Here is a 26,813-nt window from a genome sequence, read left to right as displayed (position 1 = left end):
CAGCTAGTTGGTCAAAAGTGATTTGTCCAATAACTCCAGTTTGCCTATTTCATTGGGCTTGAATCCTACATAATTCATGAAACTCCAAAAGCCACAACAAATTTTGTCCAGGTTCTAAACATATCTTAGCTATGGATTTCCAATCATTAGGGGTTAAGATTTCATAAGACAAATTATTTAGTAACATCTTCACATAAGATGATGCAGCCCCATAAAGAGTGCACCCCTTTTTCAAATCTTTAATTTTTTCCAAATTAAAAGGAGTGTATTTTCTCTCTTTTTGACCTGAAGAGTCAAGCTTTTCAATCACAGGATATGCATTTATAAAATAAGATATATCTTCTCCTTCATTTTTTGCCTTAATTAATGCCTTTTCTAATCTTGTCATATTCTGCTTCACAGGAGATGCTGATTCTGTTTTTGCCTCTCTCCCTCCCCCTTTTTCCTCCACCCATGAAAGGTTAATTGAGGGGGGGGGGTCATGAGATATGGAATGATCTAATTTCTCCTGCTGTGAAGTATCACACTCAGAATTGTACTTAACTCCATTCTTATCTGATTCTTCCTCCTTTTCACCTAGTTTAGGTGGCACCTCCCCTTCTTGCTCTTTCTTCTTTTTCCTCATTTTAACACTTAAATAATTTCCTAAAGCCAGTTGTATTAAATTATATGTATTAAGTATGTCTTTGAAAATTGCATTTTTATTGCAGAATTGACAAAGATCCTCTCCTACTAATTTCCACTCCATTGAGTTCGGATTAGAATTGTAGTATTCACCCAGTTTCTCTCCTACTAATTTCCACTCATTTGGATCCAATTCTTTTTCCATAGAGAACCAAGAACATATGTACTTTACAATTTCTAAAAGTTCAGTGATCTGTTGCAAAATTATAATCAAACCTTGGCTTTCCATAACCTTGACAATGCTCTCTAAACATTTTCCTTGAACAGAAACAGAAGGCTGTTTTCTAAACATCTGTCCCATCTTAGCTGAAATTCTACTTTAACTCTTTTAACAAAATTTCTTTGTTGTACTCACCCTAATTTCTGGGTTGAGGAGACTTTTCCACTGGATTCATGATCAGAGGCTTTTCCACTGAAATCAGGATCTGAATCAGGGTGCTGTCAGCCCCACGTTGGGCACCAAAATGTGGTGTTCTCTTCTTTTTTATAATATGATCGTTCTCTCTGGGAGCAGGTTTCTTGGGGAGGTTTTCTGGAGGCAGCCTTAGTTTCAGCTACAAGTAATAATCACTCCAAATGCAGCCAGGTGATAAAAGTTCAAACGTTTATTTTTTCCTTCCTTGGGCCTGGGTAGCTTTCTTAGAGGCCTCAGCTTTTCTTGGTTTCGAGAGATCTCATTGCTAGTCTTTTTCCTCTAGCTCAACTTCGAATGTCTCCAGCCACCACCAAGGTGAAAGTTGGAATGAATCTGACTCCACCTCAGAGAATGGGCTTGTGGGCTTCTGTATCTCCCAGAGTGCTCCTCTCTTACTCCTGGCAATGTTTCAAACTAACTAACTAACTGACTGAGCCTCTGTCAGCTTCTTATATATGATCTCTTAAAGGTTGACTCCTCCTCTGAGGGAGGGATTAAGGGAGGTGTGAATTCACAAACTTACAACGTTAACTTTATGAATCTCCCATATTTGTGAACTCCAATGAGTATTTAAATGCATTAGTGAGTTAGAGAATTTGCTAAGTACCATGCTAAATTAGGCAACTGACTTATCACTTTGTAAGGATTGGCTCTAACGTGTGAACCAATAAGCACTGTATCAATTCCATTGAGTTAACACTAGGATTCTAACATCTCCCTTGAGTTATCACCTTGTTTCAAGTTCTGGCTCATAACAGAGGGAAGGGAGAGAATTTGGAACTCGATTTTTTTTTAAAAGCCCTGAATGTTAAAGTGTTTTTTTTTATGTAATTGGGGAGAAATAAAAATATTAAATTACTTTTTTTAAAAAAAAAATCCATTCAAGATTGTTGTTGCTGAGTCATTTCAGTTGGATCTGACTTTTTATAACCGCATTTGCATTTTTCTTGACAAAAATACTGGACTGTTATGCCATTTCCTTTTCCAGCTCATTTTATAGGTGAGGAAACTAAGGCAGAGTTAAAGAATTTCCTCAGTGTCTGAGGCCAGTTTTAAACTCAGGAAGGGATGATGAATCTTCCTTACTTCAAGGTCCAGCTTTCACTCCACTGTGTCACCTAATTGTCAGAGACTCAAATATCTCCTGTCTGTTAATATGAAGTCAGTTTCATTCTTTGTGATGTTAATTGATGCTCACTATATCCATGACTTACCAATTCTTTTCTTCAGAGATGATTTAATCATACATTTAACTATACAGGCATGGTTTTGATGATATCTACAAGTCTTGTCTCTCATTTGTTTCATACTTTTGCACTGGAAATACCAAGTACCACAGGGTGTATCAAGTTAATTTGGAGGGTATTAACAACAAGAATTACATTTTAAAGGGCCAAAAGATTTGCAAAATGTTTGGGTTTTTTGGTCTTCAAAATAACTTTGAGCTATAGGTGATATTGAGAATTCTCAACTCCCTCAATCGTTTCCTTCAATTCCCAGTTATAAAAATGCAATGAAAAATTCTTCCAAAGCCAGGCTTTTTTTTTCCTTTCTGAGAGAACCAAGATACTATGCACATGAGACATATGGGAATTCATAGGCTAATCAAGTCTATAGAATATGGTAGTTAGATATGGTGTGGTAATCTATAATCTATTTTTATTTTCTGATATTCATTCTATTACTATTTTAGGTACTTATGGTATTAATAAAAGACCTTATTAACATCTTTCCTCCTCTTCCATGCACTTTCCCTCACTTTTAGCAACAAGTGTAGTTCAAGACCTTAACTGAAGGTTCAATTGTAGAATAATAAAGTTATGTCGATACCCAACTGTCAAATCCTGCTGGAATCATGTATTCATTTGAATCAATTAGCTATGCCAATCTGTAGGGTTCTATGCTTGGAATAAACTGGTGCTTCTGGCTTATTGTTTATTTTGGAGTCATGAAAGTATTAGTGGCTGCTGGTCTGCAACTGAGTCAAACCCACAGTTGGGCTCTGGTTGGATTTGGTGGTTGTCTGTGTACTTAACCTAGAGGAAAGTTATGCATGAGGACCACAGTGTCTGTTCAGCTCAATCCAGGAAAATTAACCCATTAATTAAAGACTTGCTACTAAAGACACTATAAAGAGTTAAAAAGATATGTGTTCTTCCATACTTCAAAAATGTGTGATTTCTTCTCCATATCTTTATATTATTGTATTATGGCAATATAATATTCTCTCCATTGAAATAGTTCACAATCCCTCTATATCTTAGAAGTAGTCTCGAGTTGCTGTGGCTAAAAGTACAAATAAATTTTCTCATAAAAGCATATCCTTTGCACATGTGAATACAAACTTATTTCAGAATTAAAAATAGTATATCTACCCTAATTTAGCAAATTTCTTTGTGCCAACTCCACACCCATTATTACTTCCTATTAATAACTAAAGTGTAACAAGACTAAATACCCAATTAAACAATAAATCTTTTTTAAAATTCTAAATAACATTTAAATAAATATTCAGAAATAAATTATTTTTATAATCAAAATGTAATCACCCTTACATGCATATATATCATAGATATTCAGTATCAGATGCTAAAGTCTAAGTATAGACTTTTATTTTGCCATAACCTGTGTCAAGAATTCATGTTTAATAGGAAATAATGACTATTGTACTTTTGGTAATTAAAAATAGTAACCAAATTACTAATCAACCAAAACTTTAGGCATTATTGTATCATCATACCTAAATCAATTCCAAACTCTCTTAAAAACTTGTCACTGTCAGTTGTAACATAGTAGTAATAAGGGGATTTGGGACAAGAAAATATTTTTCATTCAACTGATTTAGTAATCACAGGAAAATGGTTTTTCCCTGAAATAGATTGTTTGTAGTTCCTTACACTTTTCATAAAGTTGCTTTATAACACCATATAGTTAAAATATTTCCAAAGAGATAGAAATTTCTTCCTATTTTCTTCCTCTCTATATTCTCCATATATTCTTCATAGGTCTTCATGCATCACAAACAAAATCACACCTCCAAGACTACATAGGAAAAATTTTTTCACATTAAATCCAAAATAAAATTATTTTCTCAACTTATTTTTTAAACTGACAGTATTTAAGTTTTTAAATCCAAAGTAATCATATTGATAGTATCTGTGAGATATTTGTTGGAAACAAATGATTATAACAAAGGTAGTGTTTGCCCTTTGTGTCTCTGGCTCCATAGTGTTAGCTCTTGCTGCTACATCCCACCCCCACTTCCCACTCATAGCTCAAGAACATATGAACCAGACATCAGCAATCATTAACCTAGTGTCCTATACAGTCTGCCAGTTTATTTCAATTACAGTTATTCTAAGAATTTATTTGTGTAGACCTGGAAGGAACTTCACAAGAAATCAAGTATAACCTCTTCATTCTAAAGAGAGAGAAAGTAACTTGTTTAAGGTGTTAAGTATTAGAGTTAGAATTAGAACCTAATTCCTCTGACTTCAAATCCAGTGGTATTTTCCAATACACAACAATATGCTGATTAGATTTTTCAAAGTTTGCCACTATATTTAGTGCTAAAATGATCTGTCACAGTTTGCATATAAATGTTTGTGAAATCATTGATGTTTAAATTTTTTGCTTGGAATTTAAGGGGAAAAGTTGTTCTTTTGTCTATATTTTTTTTTCTGAATTTGATGTTTATTCTGAAAATTCTTGGAGTAATGCCCAGCATGTATTTCATTTGAGATAATAATTGTTTATATATATAGGACATGTCAAACTTCCAATGCTGACTTAATGTGATAATTAGCTTTCACATTTTGACAAGAGAACCAATTCTGGTTAAAGGCAACCCAAAATATTATAATTTAGCCTTGAACTTGGCATGGTTATGCCAGATAGAACATAAGTATCTTCTTTCAGGCTCTGAATTGTATTCATTGGTCATGTCCACACCATTAGCAATAGATCTATGGATATTTTGCATTACTTAGAAAATAATAAAATCTTCTCAACTGCTGCAAAAACTAGGAAAGGTCTTACAGACCTATCTGTTCTGTCTCTCCTCCTAACTTGTTCCCTTGATTTTGGCTACAGTGAGACTGGGAAAAGTTGAAGGAAACATGCAGTTCACAAAACTGCAAGGACAAGAAGAGTCTTCTGAGGTCGCTTAGTTCACTTAATTCATTTAATAGTTGAGGACATTTAGCAACATAATCCATATTTAGATGCAAAAAACCCATAACATTCATTAATTAGAAAGTATCAAAGGTGGGCCATGAACTTGGGTCTTTTGTCTCCAGAATCAATGCTTTTGATTTAGATTATTACAGATTTGGTGCACGTTGACAATGAAACTTTTTAAAAGTCTAATTTTTTTTTTTTTTGGAAACTTGTCAACTATACTTAAGCTTCTATCATAAGCTAGCTCCATTTAGCTAGGCTAGCATAGATCTTTTAAAATTACAATTTAAATTACAAAGACATGTACATTTTTGCCCATTAAGAACCACTTTACAAAGAATGTAACCTACATTTATAGGGCAAAGTGATTTATTTTAAAGCCTGCCACAGAATACCATTTTTAACCATTAAAAACACCTTGGCAGTTTTATGTATAATTAACAGCTTAGTGGGATGAGCACAAAACTATAAAGTGCCTTAGGAATCCAGCCATGTGAGGCTTAATTTGGAGGTGGACAGGGAAGAGACAAACAACAGGAGAACTTGGTTGTTTTGGTACACAACAAAAATTCACCTTGTGTTTTTTATTTTCATGTCATTGGAGCTAACACACAAATTAATTGCAGGGAATGATCCTAGGAAGATAATGGAACCAAATATATTAGACAACAGAGAGACACAGTTACAGTCACCATCATCTAAAAATTGTCAGGCTTCATACAGATTCCTGGCAGCTGGCTTAAATTATTTCTAAATTAATTGGAGCTGGCAGAAATTTACATATATAATTTGATTTGATTTTCATAATAGCCTTAAGAGAGGACTATGATTGTCCCCATTTTACAGATGAGGATTTGCCCAGGATCATACAGGTAGTAGTTGTCTGAGGCAGGATTTTAATTCATTTTTTGACTCAAAGTTCAGCACTAGGCACTGTGTCACAAAGACTTATGTAGTTTGGAAAGGTCCCTATACTCCTCTATATATTCTTAAAGATTTTTCTATTATGGAATTAGAAAGACTGAGGGTGAGGGAAATCTTCAAAATATTAATGGATGTCAGATCTTGCAATCAAACATCATGGAAGCTGTTAATAAGTAAAAGACCAATAAAGAGACTAGATAGGATTAAAACTGGATATTTACAAAACCACCTGAAGAATGGGGAACAAGATAGTAAAAATGGTCTTCCAAATTTTTGTCTTCTTCAAAAACATACAGCAAAACATTAACATTAAGCACATAAAGTGTTAATGTTCCAAAATATAAAAATTGGCCCCCAATATTTAATTGATTTTTCAGAATCAGAAATTTTTCAGGATCAAGAAAGTGAATTTGCTTGAGCAGACGAAATACAAATGCCTAAAAATGTATGGTAGTGATAAAAAAATCATTAAATAATAATAAAAATTAATATATAAAGATATATAATCTTTAAAAGATAATAAACAATCAAGAATTAGAAAAATCTTAACATTTTCCCCATGAGCATGTAAAGTAGCTTAAATATACTTCTAAACTTTACATAATAGGCACTGTTAGGAGTTGAGTACAAATCTCTATTGCACTGAAAAGAAAAGAACATCTTAAGAAAACTAATGCAACTTTGTTTCTATGTTTATTTTGAATGGTCAGTAGGTAATTAATATATGACCGAGAGCCATAAACACTGCCTTAAATAGGAAGAGGTGAATACTGGGACTAGATTTACAACTCTACCACAAATCGTAACTAATCAGAATTCTTTGGATAACTGATAAGTCCTTTTTGCATCAGTTTCCAGACTATGAAATAGATTATTTTAATGATCAGAATAATGACAGACCATACCAACCCCTCAAAAAAATAGAATGGGCCATTTGTGGATACTTAAGAAAACAATTTTAAAAAGTGAAGCTGCCCTAATCTCTCATCAATGGATCCAAGATATGAAAGAGCAGCACTGTTTGGTTTGGGTGATGAGATGAAGAAGGGGAGAGGCATTTCCTCAAAACTCAAGAAATATTGGCCAAAAAAGAAAAAAGGAAATAGAAACCACAATCTAGAATATCTAGAATTTTTCTTTTCTTTCCAACTTTGAAGATCTACCTTTATAGAATTCAAGTCATAGAACTTCCTGAATGAACAATGTTTAACTTTCACAGATTCTGCTATTAAACTGCTCTTGCTCTTAGCAGGCTCTAGGATAAGGGTGTTACTGGTACCTAGGGGAGGGGTGGTCTGTGTCTTGTTTGAAGAAAACTGACATCCATAAATTGTTAACCACCATGGACAGCTCACTAGAACTAGTTCAGCTCCATTTACAAAATCCATCAGTGCCACAACTGAATGTGTTTTTATGCTTTAGAGAGATTCCATGGACTTCACAGTCTACACCATCAGTGCATGCCAACTGTAACCACTATGCAACTATATATAGAAAAAAATAGGCTTTATGAATTTACAACTTGCCCTCCAATATGGTATCTATTGATTCTATGAAACAGAGTAAGAGAGATGGCTTTAATAAAAATAATTTCATTACATATTACTTGTTTTTTCTTCTTTTTCTATCCCTTTCCTCATCATACCCCTATCAATCATCTAAGTTTTAAATAAGTTAAAGAAAAAATTATGGATGCTCATTGTCTGTCAGGAGTTGGGCTAAATAGAAACCAGGTAAATGAGGAAGTGGAGTTCTCTGAACCTTGCATATAGTACATAGTTTGATTCCTACCTACATTGTTTAAAGTTGGTAGGTCAAGGACAGAAATTGAGGGGATAGGGCAAGGAAATTCTGATTTCTATTGGCAAGATGAATTTGTCCCTGTCTAAAAAGGAGTTTATTTTCCTTTTAAAATCATACATTGCCATGAAGGGGAAAGTAGGATAGAGCTGTAGTAAAGGAAGTTCTTTTTCTGATCTACATCCTTTTGCCAGACTTTTTCCCCTTAGCTTTCTTGGAGCCAGGAGAAAGAAAATGAGTAGGATATCATGTTAAGCCAGCAAAATTTTTTATAAAAGAATTTCAAAGGTGTTTACCAAAAGAGGTGAAGAAATCAAAGAAAATGAGGAAGTTGTGGGAGGAGAAGGTAAAGAAGAAACAAAGGGGAAGTAGGAGGAAGAGAAAAAGATCTTCAATCCCAATCTCTAAAAATATATTTTGTAGCAGCCAATACTTATGGTATTGAATTTATAAGACAAGTAGACCAATAAATTCCATAAAATGTCAAAACTAATGCAGTTATCTTAATGATCTTCCTCCCACCTACCCCTGCCCCTTCATTTTATTGATTTCAGTTTCTCCTTTGCCTGTCTCACAAGTGCTGAAGAGAACTCTGTCATCTTGGGTATTATAATCACAGTCCAGAAAAACAAAGAAAGATTGAGCAAGTAACTGCTTGCCCATCCTAAGTTCTGGAAGTGTGAATATCCTTGCTTCCAAGAGCTGGGCACACTTGGAAATATAATAAGAAGAGATATGGAGACAAGTGGGCAAAAAGAAACAATAGGAAAAAGAAACTGGCCCTTTCACAAGAAAACAATGAAACCTTTGAAACCATTCTTCCATCCATAAACAGAGGGACCAAAAAAGGTACAGGAAAGGAAACCTTAGAATCATAAAATGTTATATCTTAGGAGACCTTAGGAATGATTTAGTACTACCCCTTTATCTTGCAAGTGAGGAAACTGAGGCTCAAAAAAGGAAAGTGTAGTTATAATGAGTTCAAAAATGAAAGAATGGCTTCCTCTTTGTCTTCTGGGAATTTAAATACCTGGAGTATATCCAGAACTATACCTTGCCCTGGACCCTGACCTGTCTTCCATCAAAAAAAAAAAAAAACCCTCCTCTTTGTAGTACCTAACATGGGTTGAAATTGTCAGGGAGATATTACTCTGGACTTGCTTCAAGTCCAGTGAATCCTCTGCTGAGCCAGATGGGATTTTTAGCTTTCCTGATCTGTTTTCTAGAATATGCTTCCCCCCAATTGCCTGTTTGGAGAAAGGCAAGTAGACCCAGCCAAGAGTGATTACTGATGGGCACTTTTCCAGAAGTTAATTGTCTCTGACATGGAAACATTCTACACATATATGCATACACAGGGATAATAACTGAAGACTACAGGAGATACTTTGATGGTTAAAGTTTTGGAAAGTGTTGGGGTTTGGAAGAGCAGTTACTAATGCCTTCCATTTCCTAAAGAGTGTCTCATCTTCACCTTAACTTGAAGAGTTCAGTGGAAATTTACCATGTAAGCTGCTTATCTTTATAAACTAAAAACTGCTGAAAGACTGTTAAGATCTAAGGGAGAGAGAAAGAAAAAAGATACAAAATCCCTCATACAATTTTCAGTTAATCTGGTAGTTATCTAAAGCCTATTCAATAATACCTAAGGCAATTTCTCTTGGTATTAAAAAAGCAGGTTTTATGTGTGTGCACGCAGACACATACACATACAACATACATGGGGAGGGGGGAGAGAAAGAGTGAAAGAGAGAGAAAGAGAGAGAGAAAGAGAAAGAGAGCGAGAGAGAGAGAGAGAGAGAGAGAGAGAGATTCCTCTAGTCTCCAGTCTTAAATGTTTACTTTTTAAATTTTTGTGCCAATAGTTACCTATCTCCTTTCCTATATCTACAGATTGCTAATTTAAAAAACAACAACAACAAAAAAAAACAATCTCCCATTCTCCATTTTCTGTTTTGTATACAACTTACCATTCTCAGTTAAATGTTCTTTTAGGTCTGGAAAATCAATCATGGCACATTTTACAATTCAAACTAGAATATAATTTTATGTAAACAAAGATGGCTCAAAAGGACTCTGAAAGAACTAGAGAAAATGTTGGTCAAAAATAAAGGAGTTTTATAATTTAGGTTTTGTTGTATAATGTTTCCCAGAGACTTTCTATATCACTATCATATTATTAGATTAACAGGTAAATTTGTCAATTCCTGAAATGAACAGGATCATGTTGTATTGTTGTTCCTGTTATTACTTCTGGGATAAGAGGGAGAGGTGAGATAAGAAGAAATACAAGAAACTAAAACTAAAGAAACTTTTTTTTTAACTGCTAAAGCAATCATCTTCAGAGATTGTCAAACATTTTTATCTTAATTTAATGTAAAATGAAACAAATACTGGGAACCTCTTCCAATGTAGTGCTGGATTATAATACTGTCACTGTATATAAATAGATGGGAGAACTGGAGCTTGCTCATATACTAGGTATTCATGTAGGTGTAGATCATTCAATTAATGCCAAGTTTTCTTTGCATGGAAACGCTTCTGGTTAAAGGCAAGCTCTCAAATCTCTTTTGCTAGGTGGCATTTAGATGATAACAAGTCATAAGCAAACATCTGACTTTTATTGGCCCTTGTTCCTTTCTTAAACTTAAAAAAAAAAAAAGTAGAGGGAGGTGAATCCTACCTAGTGTTTCTGTTTAGTCATATGTCTGAACATCACCCATGGTTACTCAGCTAAATGGAAGGTGGATTATGATGTCAATATATTCTTTCCACAAAGGGGAGGGGGGAAGATGTCCCAGTCTATATATTAAGAGAAGAATCTCCTACTGCAGGACAATTAAAAAAAGACAATTTAGGAGAAGGTGCCTACTTTGCTAAAACTTCTTTGATGGGAGCAAGAAAGTTGCCTTATAGGAAAAGTATATAAGATTTGTTCATTCTAATTCATCTGAAACTTGATTTCATTTTTCTAAAGTAGAAAAAAAACTTTTGGAAAAGACTGCTGAATCTCCCTCATTTGACCAGAAAGGCAGAGAAGACTGTAAATCAAGGAAAAGGTGAAGTAATAAATTATAAGGAAACTTCAGTATTCCAAGTGTATAAAGACTATTTATTTTTCATAAGTAATTTTTTCTTTTTGTGGAAGAGAGGAAATTCTAAAAATATTTGATAGATGTGTTGCCATTAACAAGAGTAAGGAGTGTGTGGTAAAGCAAAGAGTAAGAAGGGAAGAGGGAGGTCAAATTTTTAATTAGTTGAGAAATTAGCATGGATCAAAGAAGCTATTGATGATACCTCTTAAATTAAGGTGTAGTGAGTGTTATAGTGTATAGTGAACTTGCTTATAATGTAAATTTGATTTGAATTTCAGTCTTTAGAGTTTTGTTTATTTTGCCTATTTAGTATGAAATTTGGCTAAATGCTTTGGTGTATAGTTGCAGAAGTAAAAACAATAATGTTAATTTAAAACAATTCACGTATAAAATTGCTTGTAATTTGCTTTTCATAGATTCTAAGGATTATGTTAAGACTTGTCAATCTGTTTAGAAAGAAATTGTCATGTGTCACTAGTTTGATCAAATGATAGGCATCTCTGTAGAGTTGAGTCATGTCTGCCACGGAAACATGTCTTTCTATTAGAATTGCTTTAATGTTTCATGAAAGTTGTGGAGATCCCCAGAGGGTAGTTTTAAATTTTTAAGATGAATATTTTAAATAATAAAGGAGTTCAAGTGAAGAACGGAAAATATGAAAAGTAATGTTCATTCCGTCCAAATATACTTGTGCAGAACAAAAATTATGTAGACGGGGCTCGATGTGAATGGTGATGACTGCTCCTAACAACTCCAGTTAAAGGTCAAGCATTAAGCCTCAGTATCATCCGGGTTTTCAGAGAATAATGAAACTACTATGGAGCTTTTAAAAGATTGTAGGCATCTTTGAATGATTTTAATGAATTACATTCACTTCAAAAGATACATAGATCCAGGATGTTCATAATTTAATGGCGATTACATATATAAAGCTGTTGTTCCTAACTCTATCCGAAGATGCTCTTTAGGAAAAACTCTTATGCTTTCCTCTGATTTCCCCGACAGAGTAGTTTTATAGAGAGGTTGTTGAACTGCGCGTCTATTGAACTGAAGGGGTCTTTTGATGCAGTTAATCAAGGATACTTTTTTTTTTTTTTTAAAGTAAGGTTTGCGGTGTGGAGCGAGGGTGGGAGGCAGAGAAAGGGTAGTGTTAGTGTAACTGGAAAAACGGTGGGAGACATTGTTACTAGAAGTAGTAAACTGTGTGCCCCCTACCAAGAATGTCACTCCTTCAGCAGGAAAAGTAAGTTTGCACCAAATTTCTTGGACCAGCTCCAGATGTCCCTAGCTGTTCTCCGGCAGAAATTCTATCTCAGCCTGAAGGCTGAAACCGTTTTTCACGTATAAATGGAGGCTTCTCCACCCTCCTCTAGTGCCCTTGGCCCTGTATGCTTCCTTGCAAACTTATTGCGGAGGAGGTGGAGGAAGGAGGTGGAATTCCCTGCTAGTGCCTGAAAAGCTAGAACCTAAAGACTTTCCCGGAATCTGAGGTTGCTTGTTGCTCAGAAGCTTGCTCTAACCCCCTCGAACCACCCCTGCCCCTCTCCTCCCGAGCGCTCTATCAGAAGCATTGCCCCTGTGGTAGGGCAGAACTGAGTTCTGCTGGGCCGGGGCGGGGGCGGGGGGAAGGGGGACGGGGAAGAGGTGAAAAGTGGGAGCTGCCTTAGCCCCAGAACTGAAGGTGACTATTCAAATTACCTCCTACCTCAAGGGAATGAAGTTTCCCAGGGGAGCTTAGAATGACACTCTCACCCACCCTACCCCCAGCCTCAAGCGTGGGGAGCCCGGGGAGCTACCTCTAGTTTCATCCCTCCTCCTTCCATACTCCCCTATAAACATTTGCCTCCGAACAATATAGATCTTCTTAGAATCCTAAAATCGGAGAGACTTTTAAAGCAAAAGTGTGTGTGTGTGTGTGCCTTTATGCGCGCGTCTGTTTGCCTATCTGTGCTCTCTCTTTATTTCTCCCTCTCTTCTCCCTCTCCAAGTCTCTCTGTATCTGTTTCTCTCTCTCTCAATCCACAGCCTCCTCCTTCCTCTCCCTCCTCCCCTCTTCTCCTACCCTCCCTTAGCCCTCGCCTCATCTCGGCTCTAGGCTTTCTTTCTCCCAGCACATGTTCCTAGGGCGCCACCTCTTTGCGAGTCGCTCACTTCTTCAGCAGGTTTTGCCTCCAGAGCGTGTGAACATTCCAGCCCCAGCTCAGTTTCTAACCCTGCTCTAACCTGCACAAGCAAAGCATGCTTTCCAGCCTGTAGAGCGGACCCGTCGTTGTACCTCCCGCTGCTGCCACTGCCACCGCCACTGCCTCCACTGCCTCTGCTGCTGCCTCTGCTGCTTTTTTTAAAAGATCCCTCTGCAACCTGGCTCCCTAGATAAAAAACGACGACATACGCCTTTTCCAAAAGTGTGTGTGGAATCAACTTTCTATCTGAACACTGCATCCAAGGAGGTATATAAATGTGTGTGTGTGTGTGTGTGTGTGTGTGTGTGCGTGTGTGTGTGTGTGTGTGTGTGCCTGTTGTCTCCATTTGTCTCTCAAACGAGAGGTCTGGTACTTCTGATGTTCAAGGAGGCTGACTTAACTAGCGAACTTTTCTTCCCCTGAAAAGGGGGTTTGCCTGCCTCCATAGACCCATGAGAGAACTGTTTGCCAGATTAATTAAGCATTGCTATGGGAGACATGTAAATACACTCCTTGCCCTGATGCATATATAAACTCTTTCGTTGTCGTTATTATTTCAGAGGAAGTGTCTCTGATTTGCCTCTGTGTATGTCTGTTTTGTGTATATGTGCACGCGCGCGTGCACGATCCCAGTTAGAGGAGCTGATTTCTGAAGAAGTGAATGCTGTGAGAGATTCTAGAGAACACTTCTTTTACAACTTTGGAGATGCCCTTAATGTAAAAAAGGCTTTTTCTTTTTCTTTTTCATTTTAATTTAAAGAAAGTGAAGTTGGGGGGAGTACGGAGTGGCACTTTGGACCCATTTTTCCCCTCTTTCTTTCTTTCCTCCCCCCCCCCCCCCCCCCCCCCCATTTCGTTGCAGGTTCCGAGACCACGAAGATACAATGTTCAGGAAATTGTTTCAGCAGTGGAGCTTTGCAGTGTTTCTGCTGAGTTATTCTGTTCCCGCTTGTGGGAGATCAGTGGAGGGGCTCAGCCGCCGACTGTAAGTCCTCTCTTCTCTTCTTGTGTGATTCCTGGACAAATCCAGAGGGGGATGAGAAAGGAAAGTTTGTGGCCGCCTTGGAGCTGGCAATAGTAGGCCTCCAGGAATTCTCCCAACTTTCCACTGATGTGTGAATGTTGCTACCCACTACAGTTTTGAACAGGATGAATTTCAGGCTACCTGCTGAAGCCTGCTAGTTGAGAGGAGGTCTATGAAATGGACTTAATAACAGGTTGAGCCTCAAATTTTTAAAAATAGGATTTACATAAAAGGTGTTTTTTTAACCTAATTTCCCTTAAGCACTAATTTTTTTTCCTTTAGTGGACAGTATGGGTCTCATTTTAGTATCTGAAAATTGTAAGGAAATTAGATAAACTAGAGGAAGCAGAGGAAGTAAATATGCACTTTCTTATATCTACATATATGCATGTCTTTAGGAATCATAAAAATATGTATATTCATTGTGAATGTCATAATAATGTAAAATAATATTAAAACTTCTCACTGGCAAAATTCAAGAAGAAACTCCAAAAAGGTTATGGTAATTAGAGCTATAATGAACATTAAGTATAGAAAGCTCTTTTTTTGGATTATTGCCACTTTGAAATTTTTTTTAAGTGGAATCCTTTATTTGATGCTTCTGCTGAAGGACTTGGATAGCCCTCTCCTTTGGAGATCTTCTGAGGATGAATTTTGAATCCAAAATAATCAGTCATCCACCCACACTAGAGAAATAACATGACTTCAATAAAAAGCATATTACTGAAAAGTTAGAAGAAGGGCCCAGATCAATATTTAACCTGATCACTAAAGGAAAAGGTTGAATTTGAATGTGTGCTTCATGCTCGTTGTGCAGTCATTTTAACTGTACACTGAACATCCCAGTTGAAAGAACGCCCAAAGTACTATAAAAGTTTTATTTGAAACTACAAAGACAATGAGACTCTGGAGAAGGAATTAAGGGAGAAGACCTACAGATATTAAGTGTAATAATATCCAATATTTACAACCACTGTTCAGTAGGCTTTCCTTGTCAGTTTTCCAGGAACACACAAAAGCAATTGTTTCATATATTTCCTTGTTATTATTATTAATTATTATTATTGTTGTTGTTAGAACAGAAAAATTTCTAAATGAAATTACTTTAGACATGTCTCAACCTTGGCACTAAAATGAAAATATATTATGAATCTCCTAAGGCAAACATGTAAAACATTGTATAAAGATGAAGCTACATTGTTTTTTTCAAATTATCAGTTTTACTGGTGCATTTCTGAAAATTGTCTTCAGATTTTCCCCCTTATGTTTGAAACTGTTTTGTTCAGTTCAGACATAAAGAGAATCAATGTTTAGGTGTATGTAAATAAGAAAATGTGACACACAATTAATAATCTATTTATTTGGCCAACAAACACTGAATTGGAATGGAGCCAATTTTTTTTTCTTTAAAGTTTTATAAGAAATATCTGTTTTCTGTTGTGTGGAACCACTTGTGAATCATGATTGCTTCTCCCTCTCCACAATTACTACACAAAATTGTGCTGAGTTTTTTTAATGCTATTTTAACTCTTTTTTTGGCCATAGTATGGGAAACACATCAGAAATCAGTTAGCAGCCAGTAACACTGTTACAGTTTTGTTTGTGGGTGAAACACAATCTCGTAGTTAAATACTCACACTCTGTAGACAGTTATAAAACTACCACAAAACATTGCTATAGTCAATGATTAATCATCACATTACATTACAGCCAGGCTTTTTCATGGAAGCTTAAATCATCAGTAGACAAAAATATTACACCAAATTACTACTGCCAGATGGAGTTAAAAACAAGTCATTAGATCTGCAATATCACCAAATAACAGTCAACTGAATGTTAGACAAAACATGAAGTCTATTAAAAATATGAAATAAGTCAATTTCTTGAAAGAACTTTTATTAACATATAATCAAGCCATATTATTCCCCAATCACTCTTCAAACCAAATTCTAGGAAAACTGTTTAACCTCAACTACATAAATATTTCAGTACCCCCTTAGAAATCCCTCAGTGTTTTAGGGTGTTAAGACATAGAAGTATTGCTTTTAAAATATAGTGGGCAGTTTTATAATACAACAGAACTTAGCAAAACTTCCTAAAGCACATGAAAAAGAAAAATATTGGAAATATTGCAAGTTCTGGAGTGTGAGGACTTGATACTTGATTCAATGTGTGTGAAGGAGATGGGGGGAAAGAGGCAATATCCAATGGATAGTCTTAATATTAGGGACATGTAGATTCAAATTCTGCTTCTGACATATACTATGTGAACATGGTCAAGTAGTTTAGCCTTTTAGTACTCCCAGGTGACTCTCCATAACTGTAAATTGTAGGATAATTACCCAATTACAATGTTAGTTGAATTTTCCTATAGTAGGAGTTCCTCCACACTGTTGAAATTGTAGGTCCTGACTAAAAACCAAACATTTACTAAGGCAAGAGTGAATGAGACAAAGACCAAGAAGCAGGAAGCAGAATATTCCAAGTTAAAATACTTTGGGCTAGTAGGTGGGTACATTTTGCATTCAAACTGTAGAATGACTCTCTCCAGTATATTCATAAACTTAAAACATCATTGGCTACATTTGCTTTGGAGTCAGACTTGGTCTATTCCACTTAATAAAAAGCATTACTTTTGACTGAATCATTTGAGTTGGAAGGGACTTCTAGTGAGTCATCCTAATTCTAACACCCTAACCCTGTCTCTTCCATGGACCACAGAACTTTTCTTCTCCATGTTTCCTTAAGAGCCAGGCTTCTTTTCCAGTGACCTTCTCCATTCTGTGCTTAGAAAGAAATCTCTATCGTACTGTTTGCTATCTGTACTTTTTGACAATTCTTTAAAAATTTAATCTATTTCCATGAATATTTACCCAGAAAGCTATTTCTCTCTAAAGTGAAGCAGAACAGTGATCCACATAACTCTTGGTTAAGAATTCTTTTCTATATACTTTGTAAAAAAAAAACTTTTTATCAATATTTAAGAAAAACAATGAAGCATATTATAAGGATTTGTTGTTTGCCTTTTAATATTAGGCCCTGAATAATAAATGTTACGTGAAACATAACACTATGCCATCTTTTATGGAAGTATAGAATACCAGTGTAATTAGAACAGACATATCTCTCAAATATTATATAACTATTTACATGGATAGCTCCTCCATTCTTCCTTATACTATATGTTTATATATCCATCTTTTAAAAGGCAGATTATTTACTCATTTTAAAAGAGGACTAGAACTTAATTCATATGCCTGAGGCAAAATCTAGGACAGGTCATTCATTTTTAGCTATATTTTCAAAAGTGGAATCCTTGACACATTAAGTAAAGGTACCAGAAAGCATTTTCTGTGATTATCACAATTAGCTACCAATAATTTTGTCAGACAAGAAGAAAGCATTGCTCTTTGCAAAAGATGAAAGATTTTAAATTAAGCAAAGTCATATAAATCTCTATGGTTTTTGTAAAATAGGAGGATAGAATGATAACTACTTTTCCCATGAGAAGTATCCTGAGAAAAAACAGAGCTTAAGTTAGGAAAGCTATGTGACTCACATATGACAGAAGCACAGTATGCCAATGAGAGTGGGCATGAGCAAACTGACTTGATTAGAAGAAACTAAGTACTTTTAAACGTTAACTTGCAGCTAACAGAATGAGTTAGTCTGTATTACAAAATTAGAAAATGGGAGAAATGGGAAGAATCTGTTGGAGCAATGAATGAAACAATACAGAATATGTTATGAATGATTAATGGCTGAGATACTCTTGTGTATGTTTGGCATTTTGCCAAAAGATGCTTTCTAAATCCCAATAACTATGAGATATAAAGTCTATTAAACTTATTTTTAAAAGAAAATATAAAATTGCTGCACTTAAAAGATGTAATTATAATATTGCACTTCAGTGCAAAATTTTAAAATACTGCACTAATATGCAGAATATTAAAAGTTCCCAGAATATTAAAAATTCCCATGGACTAAGTGAATTTTAATCTAGTAACATGTGGCACCTTCAAAAAGGAAAAGAGACTACTGCATGGTTCATTTAAATCAGGCTCCTTTTAAATTCCTTTCCATTAAGTAATGTCTTCAAGTCAGTTAGCACTTTAAAATATACAAGGATAGTTTGAATGTTAAGTATAATATCCAAAGAAATTACCATTTAAATCTAAAATTGTGTACTTTCCTTTACAAAGTTACTAGATAACACCTCTCATTTAGATAAAAACTCTAGGAACCATAATTATTTATTTTTTAATGAAGAGAGAAATAATAATAATAATTTTAGATCATATGATGATGGCTATACTTCAAATGCCAAAGATCTAGATTGCTCTCCTCATTACTGCAATGGTTCCCACTAGTCTTTATGTTACTCTTGTTTATTCCTCTCAGGAACCAAACTAAGAGATACTTTAATTTTCTAAAGAGAAAATAAGGTGAGGAAATGTAAGATATTTTCATTCCTGTGAGGGGAAAGTGTTACTTTGTCAGTCACAGTGAGTATGGATATAATGATACCTCATATAGATGTCAAGATATTTGAGGAATAACCCTTCCAATTCTCCTCAGATATATTTGAGATTAGCCCTTGTTTAACATCAGATATATTTGAGATTAGCCCTTGTTTAACAATCTTTTTAATGTTTTAGAATCTTTTCTTATGGTTCATTGAATATTATTTAGCTTTATCCTTCAGAATCTTATTTATTGTCTTTTTGAAGGCAACAAACTAGTTCTCCAATCTGCTTATGGAGGTTGGACCACAAGTAAACACATAGTTTAGAAAAAGATGGAAATGGAGGAAGCTTTCTCTGAAAGCTATATAATTGGAAATCTGGCTTATTAAATTAAAAGTTCACCTAAATAACCCCAGAATAGCTTTTATGACTGAGAAGAGAAGAGGGAGGTTAGGAAAAGAAGAGATAAACAAATTTGTATGAGACCGGAGATAATTTAAAAGGGCTATATAGGAAATGAAATAAGCAGGAATAAAGGGGAAATAATGAAAGTTCTAGCAAAGATACAATGTATACTCATGGTCAGAAATCCATCAGCCAATATATCACTACAAATGAAGTTTTAAAAAAATAAATATCCCCTATATAAATAAATTACACCTTTATATTTTTCACTATCTTTGCATTAAGTGATGTTGTACATATGTTACACATGCTTTAAAAAAAATCAGTGTATATAACAAGGAATTTATTACCTTCAAAGAAATATTATAAGACAAGCAAAGACACCAGAAAGTTGAATTCCTCAAATTTAGGGGAGTACTTACTTCTATTACTTGAAGCATATTTTAAAATAGCAGAATTGTATTTAGATTGCATACAGTGAAGCCTGCTAGTTAACTGTTTGCCTTTTTTCAGATATTTGAAATGTTGTCATGTGGAAGACGAATTAAATCTGTTCTTTATGGTTCCAAATCCAATGGCAGAGTTAAAAGTAGTGAATGGAACTTAAAGAGGTAGATTTCACTTGGATATAAAGAAAAACACTAATAACTAGAGCTACTTGAAAAGGGAACATTCCATTTCTCACCTCCATCCTTTGCACAAGCAACATGTTCCTCTAAAGAGCAGCATTGGGAGAGAGTGAATTTTTCATTACTGGAGATTTTCAAGTTTGTTGAATGATTACTTGTCAATAATGATGAAATTCATGTTTTGAGTGGGAGTAGAACAGGCTGGTATAGTTAAATCTGGTATCTTAGCAGTTAGCATTTGTTAAGGGCCTACTATGTGTTAGGCATTCTATGAATATAAAGGCAAAAATAAAAGTTTAGTCCCTAACTTTAAGGTACTTACTCCCCCACCTCCAGAGATAATATATGCATATAGTATATAATAGAATACATATAGTACATAACAAATGACTTTTATAGGAAGTAACATTTAAGTTGAGTTTTGAAAAATACTAGCAATTCTTAGAGGTGGAGGTGAAGGAAAGCATTCCAGGCACAGAGACAAGAGTGTGAGAACTAGCAAGAAGGGAAGTTAACTAGAATATTGAAGTAGTGAAGGGGAAGAAGTTCCTTCTCAGTTTGGCATTCTATGGTCAGTGTGTGGAAGGAGGGAGATGTGTTTTAAAAGGACCCAATAGTAGTTTCTTTTGCATTTCTAAATAAGGTTTATTGACTTATTCCAGGAACTCATACTATTAGGAGTTTTCTCCCATAAAACTCTGAAAAGAATAGATACAAATCTAATGATTCATGAGGACTTAGTTAAACATCATTTCTTTTCTCCTTCAACACCCCTTTTCTTTAAAAATAGTAATTCTAAGTGATTTTGCTATTGTAGTCTTGTTTATAATGAACTATATGGAGAATTAATAGAATCGAGGCATCTATTGGTAACTAAATTGTAATTTTTTCCTGCTTCCTCTCTCCAAATTTTTTTGTTTTTTGTTTTTAGCAAAAGAGCTGTATCAGAACATCAGTTTCTCCATGACAAAGGGAAAGTTATTCAAGATCTACGACGAAGAATTTTTCTTCAAAATTTGATCGAAGGTATTAACACAGCTGAAATACGAGCTACCTTAGAGGTTTCTCCTAATCCCAAACCTGCTACCAATACAAAGAACTACCCTGTCCGCTTTGGAAGTGAAGATGAAGGGAGATATCTAACTCAGGAGACCAACAAGGCACAGACATATAAAGAGCAGCCACTGAGGACATCTAACAAGAAAAAGAAAGGCAAACCTGGGAAACGCAAGGAACAGGAAAAGAAAAAACGGCGAACTCGATCAACTTGGTTAAACTCTGGAGTAGCTGGTAGTGGGGTTGAAGGGATTCACCTATCAGACATCTCTGGGACTACGCTGGATCTCAACTTATGGTAATTAAACTTTTCGAGGCCTATTGCCTAACCTTCATTATTCTGAGATACTATATACATTCTCTCTACAATTCACATAGATCTTGAACTTTGTCCCTATTGAGACGATATATAAATCATAACAAAAATGAGAAGAATATAGTCTGCTCTACAAAAACACTTTTTAAGATCTCTTATGACATTCTGTCAGAACCCTACTAAAGTAACTGGAGATTCCCAACCTTTCTAAATATCTTTCCCCTATTTAGAATAGGAATTAGACTTGTGATTTCACTGATAGAGGGAACTTCCAAGTAAGAAAGCTCCTAGCAATACATATCAGTACTTTCTCTGCAAGTTATAGAAGTAGGGAAGGAACATTTAAGAAGTTAAGTGAGTTGTACAGAAAGCACAGAGACAGTATGGGTAAAGAATAAGACAAATCCAAGACTCCTCTCTAGTCATTATACCATTTTGCCCTTCCCCAGTCTAAGTTAACCAAAACTAAGCTTGAATTGATCTTCAAAAAAGTTAGTGGCTGTGTCCTTGAAATAAAACAAATGAATGTTCAAATATTGACTTTTAACTGTGCTCTTTTCATCTTAAGGAAAAAGAGGAATTTCAGCTTTCTCCATGTCTACAAATACTACAGAATAATATATATCGTGTTGTATATATACAATATTGCATTGCATATATACAATACGTTACATTGTATATGTATTATGCATGTTCAATTGTATTATATGTGTAAAACAATATCTAGGTAAACTATATTTCCAAGTCTTCAACATTTTAATTCATTTTGTTTTTCTGATCTGAAATTCAATTCAATTTATTTTAATAAGCATTTATTATTCTAGGCACAGTGTTAAGTACTAGGGGTTCAGAACAAGAACTAAATAGTCTCTGTCCTTAAGGAGCTTAAACTTTACTATGGAATATGACTATTGAGAAAAATGGGTACTGACTTTCAAAGAATTTACCCATATACTGTTAGAACACAAGCTTCCAAGAATCCATCAAACGGACCTTATTAAAGGAGAGAGATCATTAGTGATGATAGTTTCACTGTGGACTTTTATGTCAAATTTTATTCTAAATGCTAACAGTACTTTTGATATCTACTTATGATTACATTTGTCATGAAAATGTTGTCAGAAAAATGCCAAATATTAACTCTGTTTTACAAATAGAAAAGCTAAATCAGAGTATTTCTGTGGCCTGCCCAAGATCACAATTAGAATTTGCACTTAAACTTAAAGACCAGGTCTTCTCATTTTCAGTCCAGTGCTCTATCCATTAGATGACAATGCCTTCCTATACATACATTTCTACTGATAGGATTTTTTTTTACTTTTCAGTACAGAAAACCTATGGGGTTTGAAAGACAGATGAAAACAACACAAGAACACATGAGCTGCAACCAATAATTTCTTACCATTCAATACTCCTCTCCATCTCACCAATCTTTTCCCAATTCTCTGGCATACAAAATGATTTGTTTGTAGGCAATTCTGAGCCTGATAATCAGCATCACTTCCTGAATTAGTTGACTAAAATTTAGTTTGTAAATTATATCAAGTGCCAAGTTATTTGATGTCATTAGGATTTCTAAAACAATAAGTGATGACATCACTGAAAACTGCTTGGATTTTATGAATAACAGCACAGATACTGCATCTGTAAATTACAGTAAGGCCTATATATATATATATATATATATATATATATATATATCTTAGATCATTTGCTGATAATTAGTAAATATCTTCAGCATGTTTTAAGATATATATTCCTACATGTACATATGCATGAAAGTAAGTAATGAAAACTAGTAAAATTTATTATTAGATTCCATTTATATTTGATTACTACTACATATGCTAGAAGTCTGAAGAAGATAACATAAATACTTTATTATGGATTTTATTGGCTTTATTATGGATTTTATTGGCTGACAGTTTAAGTTTTCTATGCCCTTGAGTGTATAGAGAAATTATGAAAATAATCACCAGTTCTTGTAACAAGGGCCCAAAAGAAACCAGAGTAGATCAAGTAAAAATTAGACATTGGCCTGATGAAATTAGGTCTCATACCCATACTTGTCTGCCATGCGAAACTTTGCCCACAGGATTGGCAGTCAGTCCAGTGCCTAATAGGCTAAAAAGAAATATCTGTTTCTTCTTTCTATTCTCTTATTGTTAGAAGCCTCATGGAACTAAGCTTTTCATGTTATAGCCTGATATTTGTATTCTTTTAATATAGTATTATAGGCAAACTATAGAAGAAAGAAAGTCACTGGTTAAAAAAAAAAGGATGGGGCCATTCAAAATTTTTAAGCCTATAGGATAATAAGCCATATAAAATTTGTTTGGCTGACATATCTCTTACGTTTATATTTATATATCCCTTCAATTATATTTAAGAAATGTAAATGTATTTTATGTTCTTTTTCAGCACTGAGATAAGCCAAATAAAACTTTTTTCAGATACAAGTATGAGACCACCATGGGAAGAGGGCATCTAGTCATTCTTAATGCCCTGCCTGTCTTATTCTTTTCCTGAAGAGGGGAGAAAGACATTATTAACAAAATTTTCTGAGAATGAAAAAAATAGAAACTGGTAAAATAATAAGTTTAGAATACTTTATAATATCTATAGAGTTTTTGTCTTTTAAAAATTATCCAGACAGCTTTTTTATTTCTTTTCATATGATATGCACAGTAGGAAATATATTGCTTTACTTTCTAAGAATTACATTATGATCATGTTTTTGATCTGACATCTTACTGAAATGTCCTAATTCAGAAAACCATTGTAATTATCACTTTAAATCAGATATCTTCTGTCTTAGTAAATATTTATTTGAGAAAGATAAAAATATATCAGAGTTCCTCAATAAATAAGAGGGCTCAGAATGATAGTGTGTTTGTATATGCATGTTTGTAATAAAATGCACCTATTCATTGTACACATGGATTATTTACTTAGATGTTCTCATATTCAGGTATGTGTATATGCTATAGGTGAAACCACAAGAGAAGACAATGAGCAAATTAACTGAGCATTTTAAGAAGTATTTTAAAATTTTCCTTTGGTTCTTTCATTTTGATTTGGAAGGAATATTCAACATAGTCTTAATTCTTTACTTACTGATTCTCAATACATTAATACTGAAGATTTTTCAAAGCAGTGTTGTTTTGAATGCAATTGGTTCCCTTTCTCTTCAAGCAAATTGCTGGATGGTAACTCGTGGGAAATATTATAGAAAGAATTTTTATTCAGCAGAAGTTGAACTAGACAGATTAAAGTCTCTTCCAATTCTGAGAAACTGGGATTCAGTGAGTAAATGAGTAAAGTCGGGAAAATGATTGAAAAAGTAAATAATTTTCAGTCATTTTCCTGACTTTACTCATAATATATGAGTGCTCTGTCTTCTCTGCATTTTGGAAAAATCCCAGTATAATTAGGAATGCTAGTCCATAGGTCATATTCAAAGAGTCATGGCATCATGGATTTAGAGCTAGAAAAGACTTCAGTTGTTATCTATTCTATTCTTCTCTTCTTACAAAGAAGCAAACTGCAGTTTAGAGAAATGAGTTATTTGCCCAAGATTACAGAAGTAGTAAGTGACCAAGTTGGGATTCATAATAAAACTTCTCTAAATGTCTAGTATGCCTTTTGCTGCATACAACAAATAAAACCCCTAAATTATCAAGAATTTGTTCTTTTTGTGTGTCTCACACTCACGTCTACCATGTGAAACTTTGCCCACAATCCTTGCAGTCAATCAAATTCCATTCTTTATTGTTTTATTGTTTCCCTAGCAACCAACACAATAATTGAAATGAAGTAGACCAAAGTGATTAAAGGTTCTCAATACCAAGTGTTAACTTAATACAAGTAATAAAAGAACACATGAGGAAGTAACATGCTGCTGGGTTTTTTTAAAAGTCAGTTCACTTTATCCCCTAAATTTCAATATGTTTTCCTTCATTTCTAAATTAATATTCATTGGCTAGGAGAAATAAGCAGAGAAATGCCTCACTTTCAGTTTTTTTGGCTTTAAAGTTGCAATCATTTATGGTTTTCTAAAACTATAGTAAGTTTGTTCATTAGTACTTATAAATACTGCTGAAGATAAATCTTTTGTCTATCCCCCAAATCATAAATGAAGAATACTGTGTTTAAATATGATTCACATATGTAACACAATATAAAACTGAATTCATATATCAATGAATGTCAAAAGTTTTCATTCTAGCCTAAGCAATCCGTTTTCAAAATGGATTCAAAATGACAAAATGGTAGGCCAAATGAGACAGCATCAGGAGGAAAACGGAGCAAAAACAGTCAACATCTAGATTACTCAATGGTAGGAATCACAGAGGAAAGAAATCTGCCTAAAGCTTTGTCTAAAGGCAGGGAGTATAGATGAGGTATTTTACACTTCTACATCATTTTCAAGTTCATTTCTCTCTCTCTCTCTCTCTCTCTCTCTCTCTCTCTCTCTCTCTCTCTCTCTCTCTCTCCCATCCTTATCATCTAGAAGGTCTCTGTAAGTTTTCTTTTCTGACAGCTTTAGCAGAAATACTTTTCCTTCTGATAATTTTGCTTTAATACAGATAGCAGTTTCAGTTTCACAGGCTCAGTGATTTGAAAGTAGTTATCTACAAACTTTCCTATTGCTTTGTCTGTCCTCAAGTCATGTGTGCAAAAGAAATTCTAAAGGGATATTTGGGCTCTACTTTACTCATTGCTATTCTTTAACTCCTTTGGAGGAAATATTTAAGAGTTAACATGTCTTTTTTACTTTTATGTTATGTTCTTTAATTTTATGCTTTTCATGTTCCATCATTTCATATGTAAAGAGAATTAATCGATTTCTCTCTTTTTTCCCTTTTTTTTTTCTTTGCAGGAGGCATTGAAATTTTCATCTGAGGACTTCAGAAAACATATTGCAGTATTCTGTAATAGTAAACATATGGAAAGTATTAGAAATATTTATTGTCTGTAAATACTGTAAATGCATTGGAATAAAACGGTGCCCCTTCCCTATTGCTCAATGAAATGGCACATTGGTCATTGTGAATTTTCTTTTTTCCCTCCAGGCTAAGCCAATTATTATCCCATTTTATCATAATTTATTTTTTGAATGATGTATTTATTTTGTAAATGTATCTTGGTGCTGCTGACTTAATTTTTTTGTAACATAATGCACTTTAGATATACATATCAATTATGTGGATAACTGACACAAGTAAGTGTTGCTATTTGTGGTTCATTTTAATAAATGCCTGAGTATAATTGTTCAAACTGCTTTTCCTCTCTGCATGTAAAAATAGCAGTATTTTGAATTTGTAAAGAAAGTCTAATAAAATATAATCTACTTATGCTGTGACTCAAAAAAATTGTGTCATTTAAAATTTTTAGGAAAAGAAACAATATAATTCTTTTAAAACTACATTTGAAAATTGTCTTAATTTCCATAAGATTGAATTGGCATGGTTTTAAACTGTTTAATTTATATTTTGTTCCAATTTATCATTTCAAACCAATGATATAACTGAGCCACCTAGACAACATCTTTTAAAGAGGATTCTTTTGAAAATAGAAGCAGGGTTGGCAATAGAGAAACCCAGTTCAGATAGCAAAAAGGAAAGGGAATTAGCT

General features: G+C 34.3%; 1 protein-coding gene across 3 annotated transcripts; it reads left to right on the top strand.

Annotated features, from left to right (window-relative positions):
- The first annotated feature begins 10,842 nt into the window (after window positions 1-10,842).
- Window positions 10,843-26,534, top strand: PTHLH (parathyroid hormone like hormone). 3 transcript variants are annotated; one of them, XM_003770842.3, is made up of 4 exons: window positions 10,843-11,061; window positions 14,143-14,265; window positions 20,736-21,158; window positions 26,059-26,534. In XM_003770842.3, the coding sequence occupies exons 2-4, from the start codon at window positions 14,165-14,167 to the stop codon at window positions 26,066-26,068; spliced, it is 534 nt and encodes a 177-aa protein (XP_003770890.1). In that variant the 5' UTR covers window positions 10,843-11,061; window positions 14,143-14,164; the 3' UTR covers window positions 26,069-26,534. The 3 variants fall into 3 exon arrangements, with proteins under 3 accessions (XP_003770890.1, XP_003770889.1, XP_003770891.1); XM_003770841.4 differs by lacking the exon at window positions 10,843-11,061 and adding an exon at window positions 13,193-13,547; XM_003770843.4 differs by lacking the exon at window positions 10,843-11,061 and adding an exon at window positions 13,877-13,997.
- Window positions 26,535-26,813: the final 279 nt, after the last annotated feature.

This window comes from Sarcophilus harrisii, chromosome 5 (assembly GCF_902635505.1).
Source record: "Sarcophilus harrisii chromosome 5, mSarHar1.11, whole genome shotgun sequence".
In the NCBI taxonomy this organism is placed as follows: Eukaryota; Metazoa; Chordata; class Mammalia; order Dasyuromorphia; family Dasyuridae; genus Sarcophilus; species Sarcophilus harrisii.
This window is presented reverse-complemented; position numbering and strand designations above follow the sequence as displayed.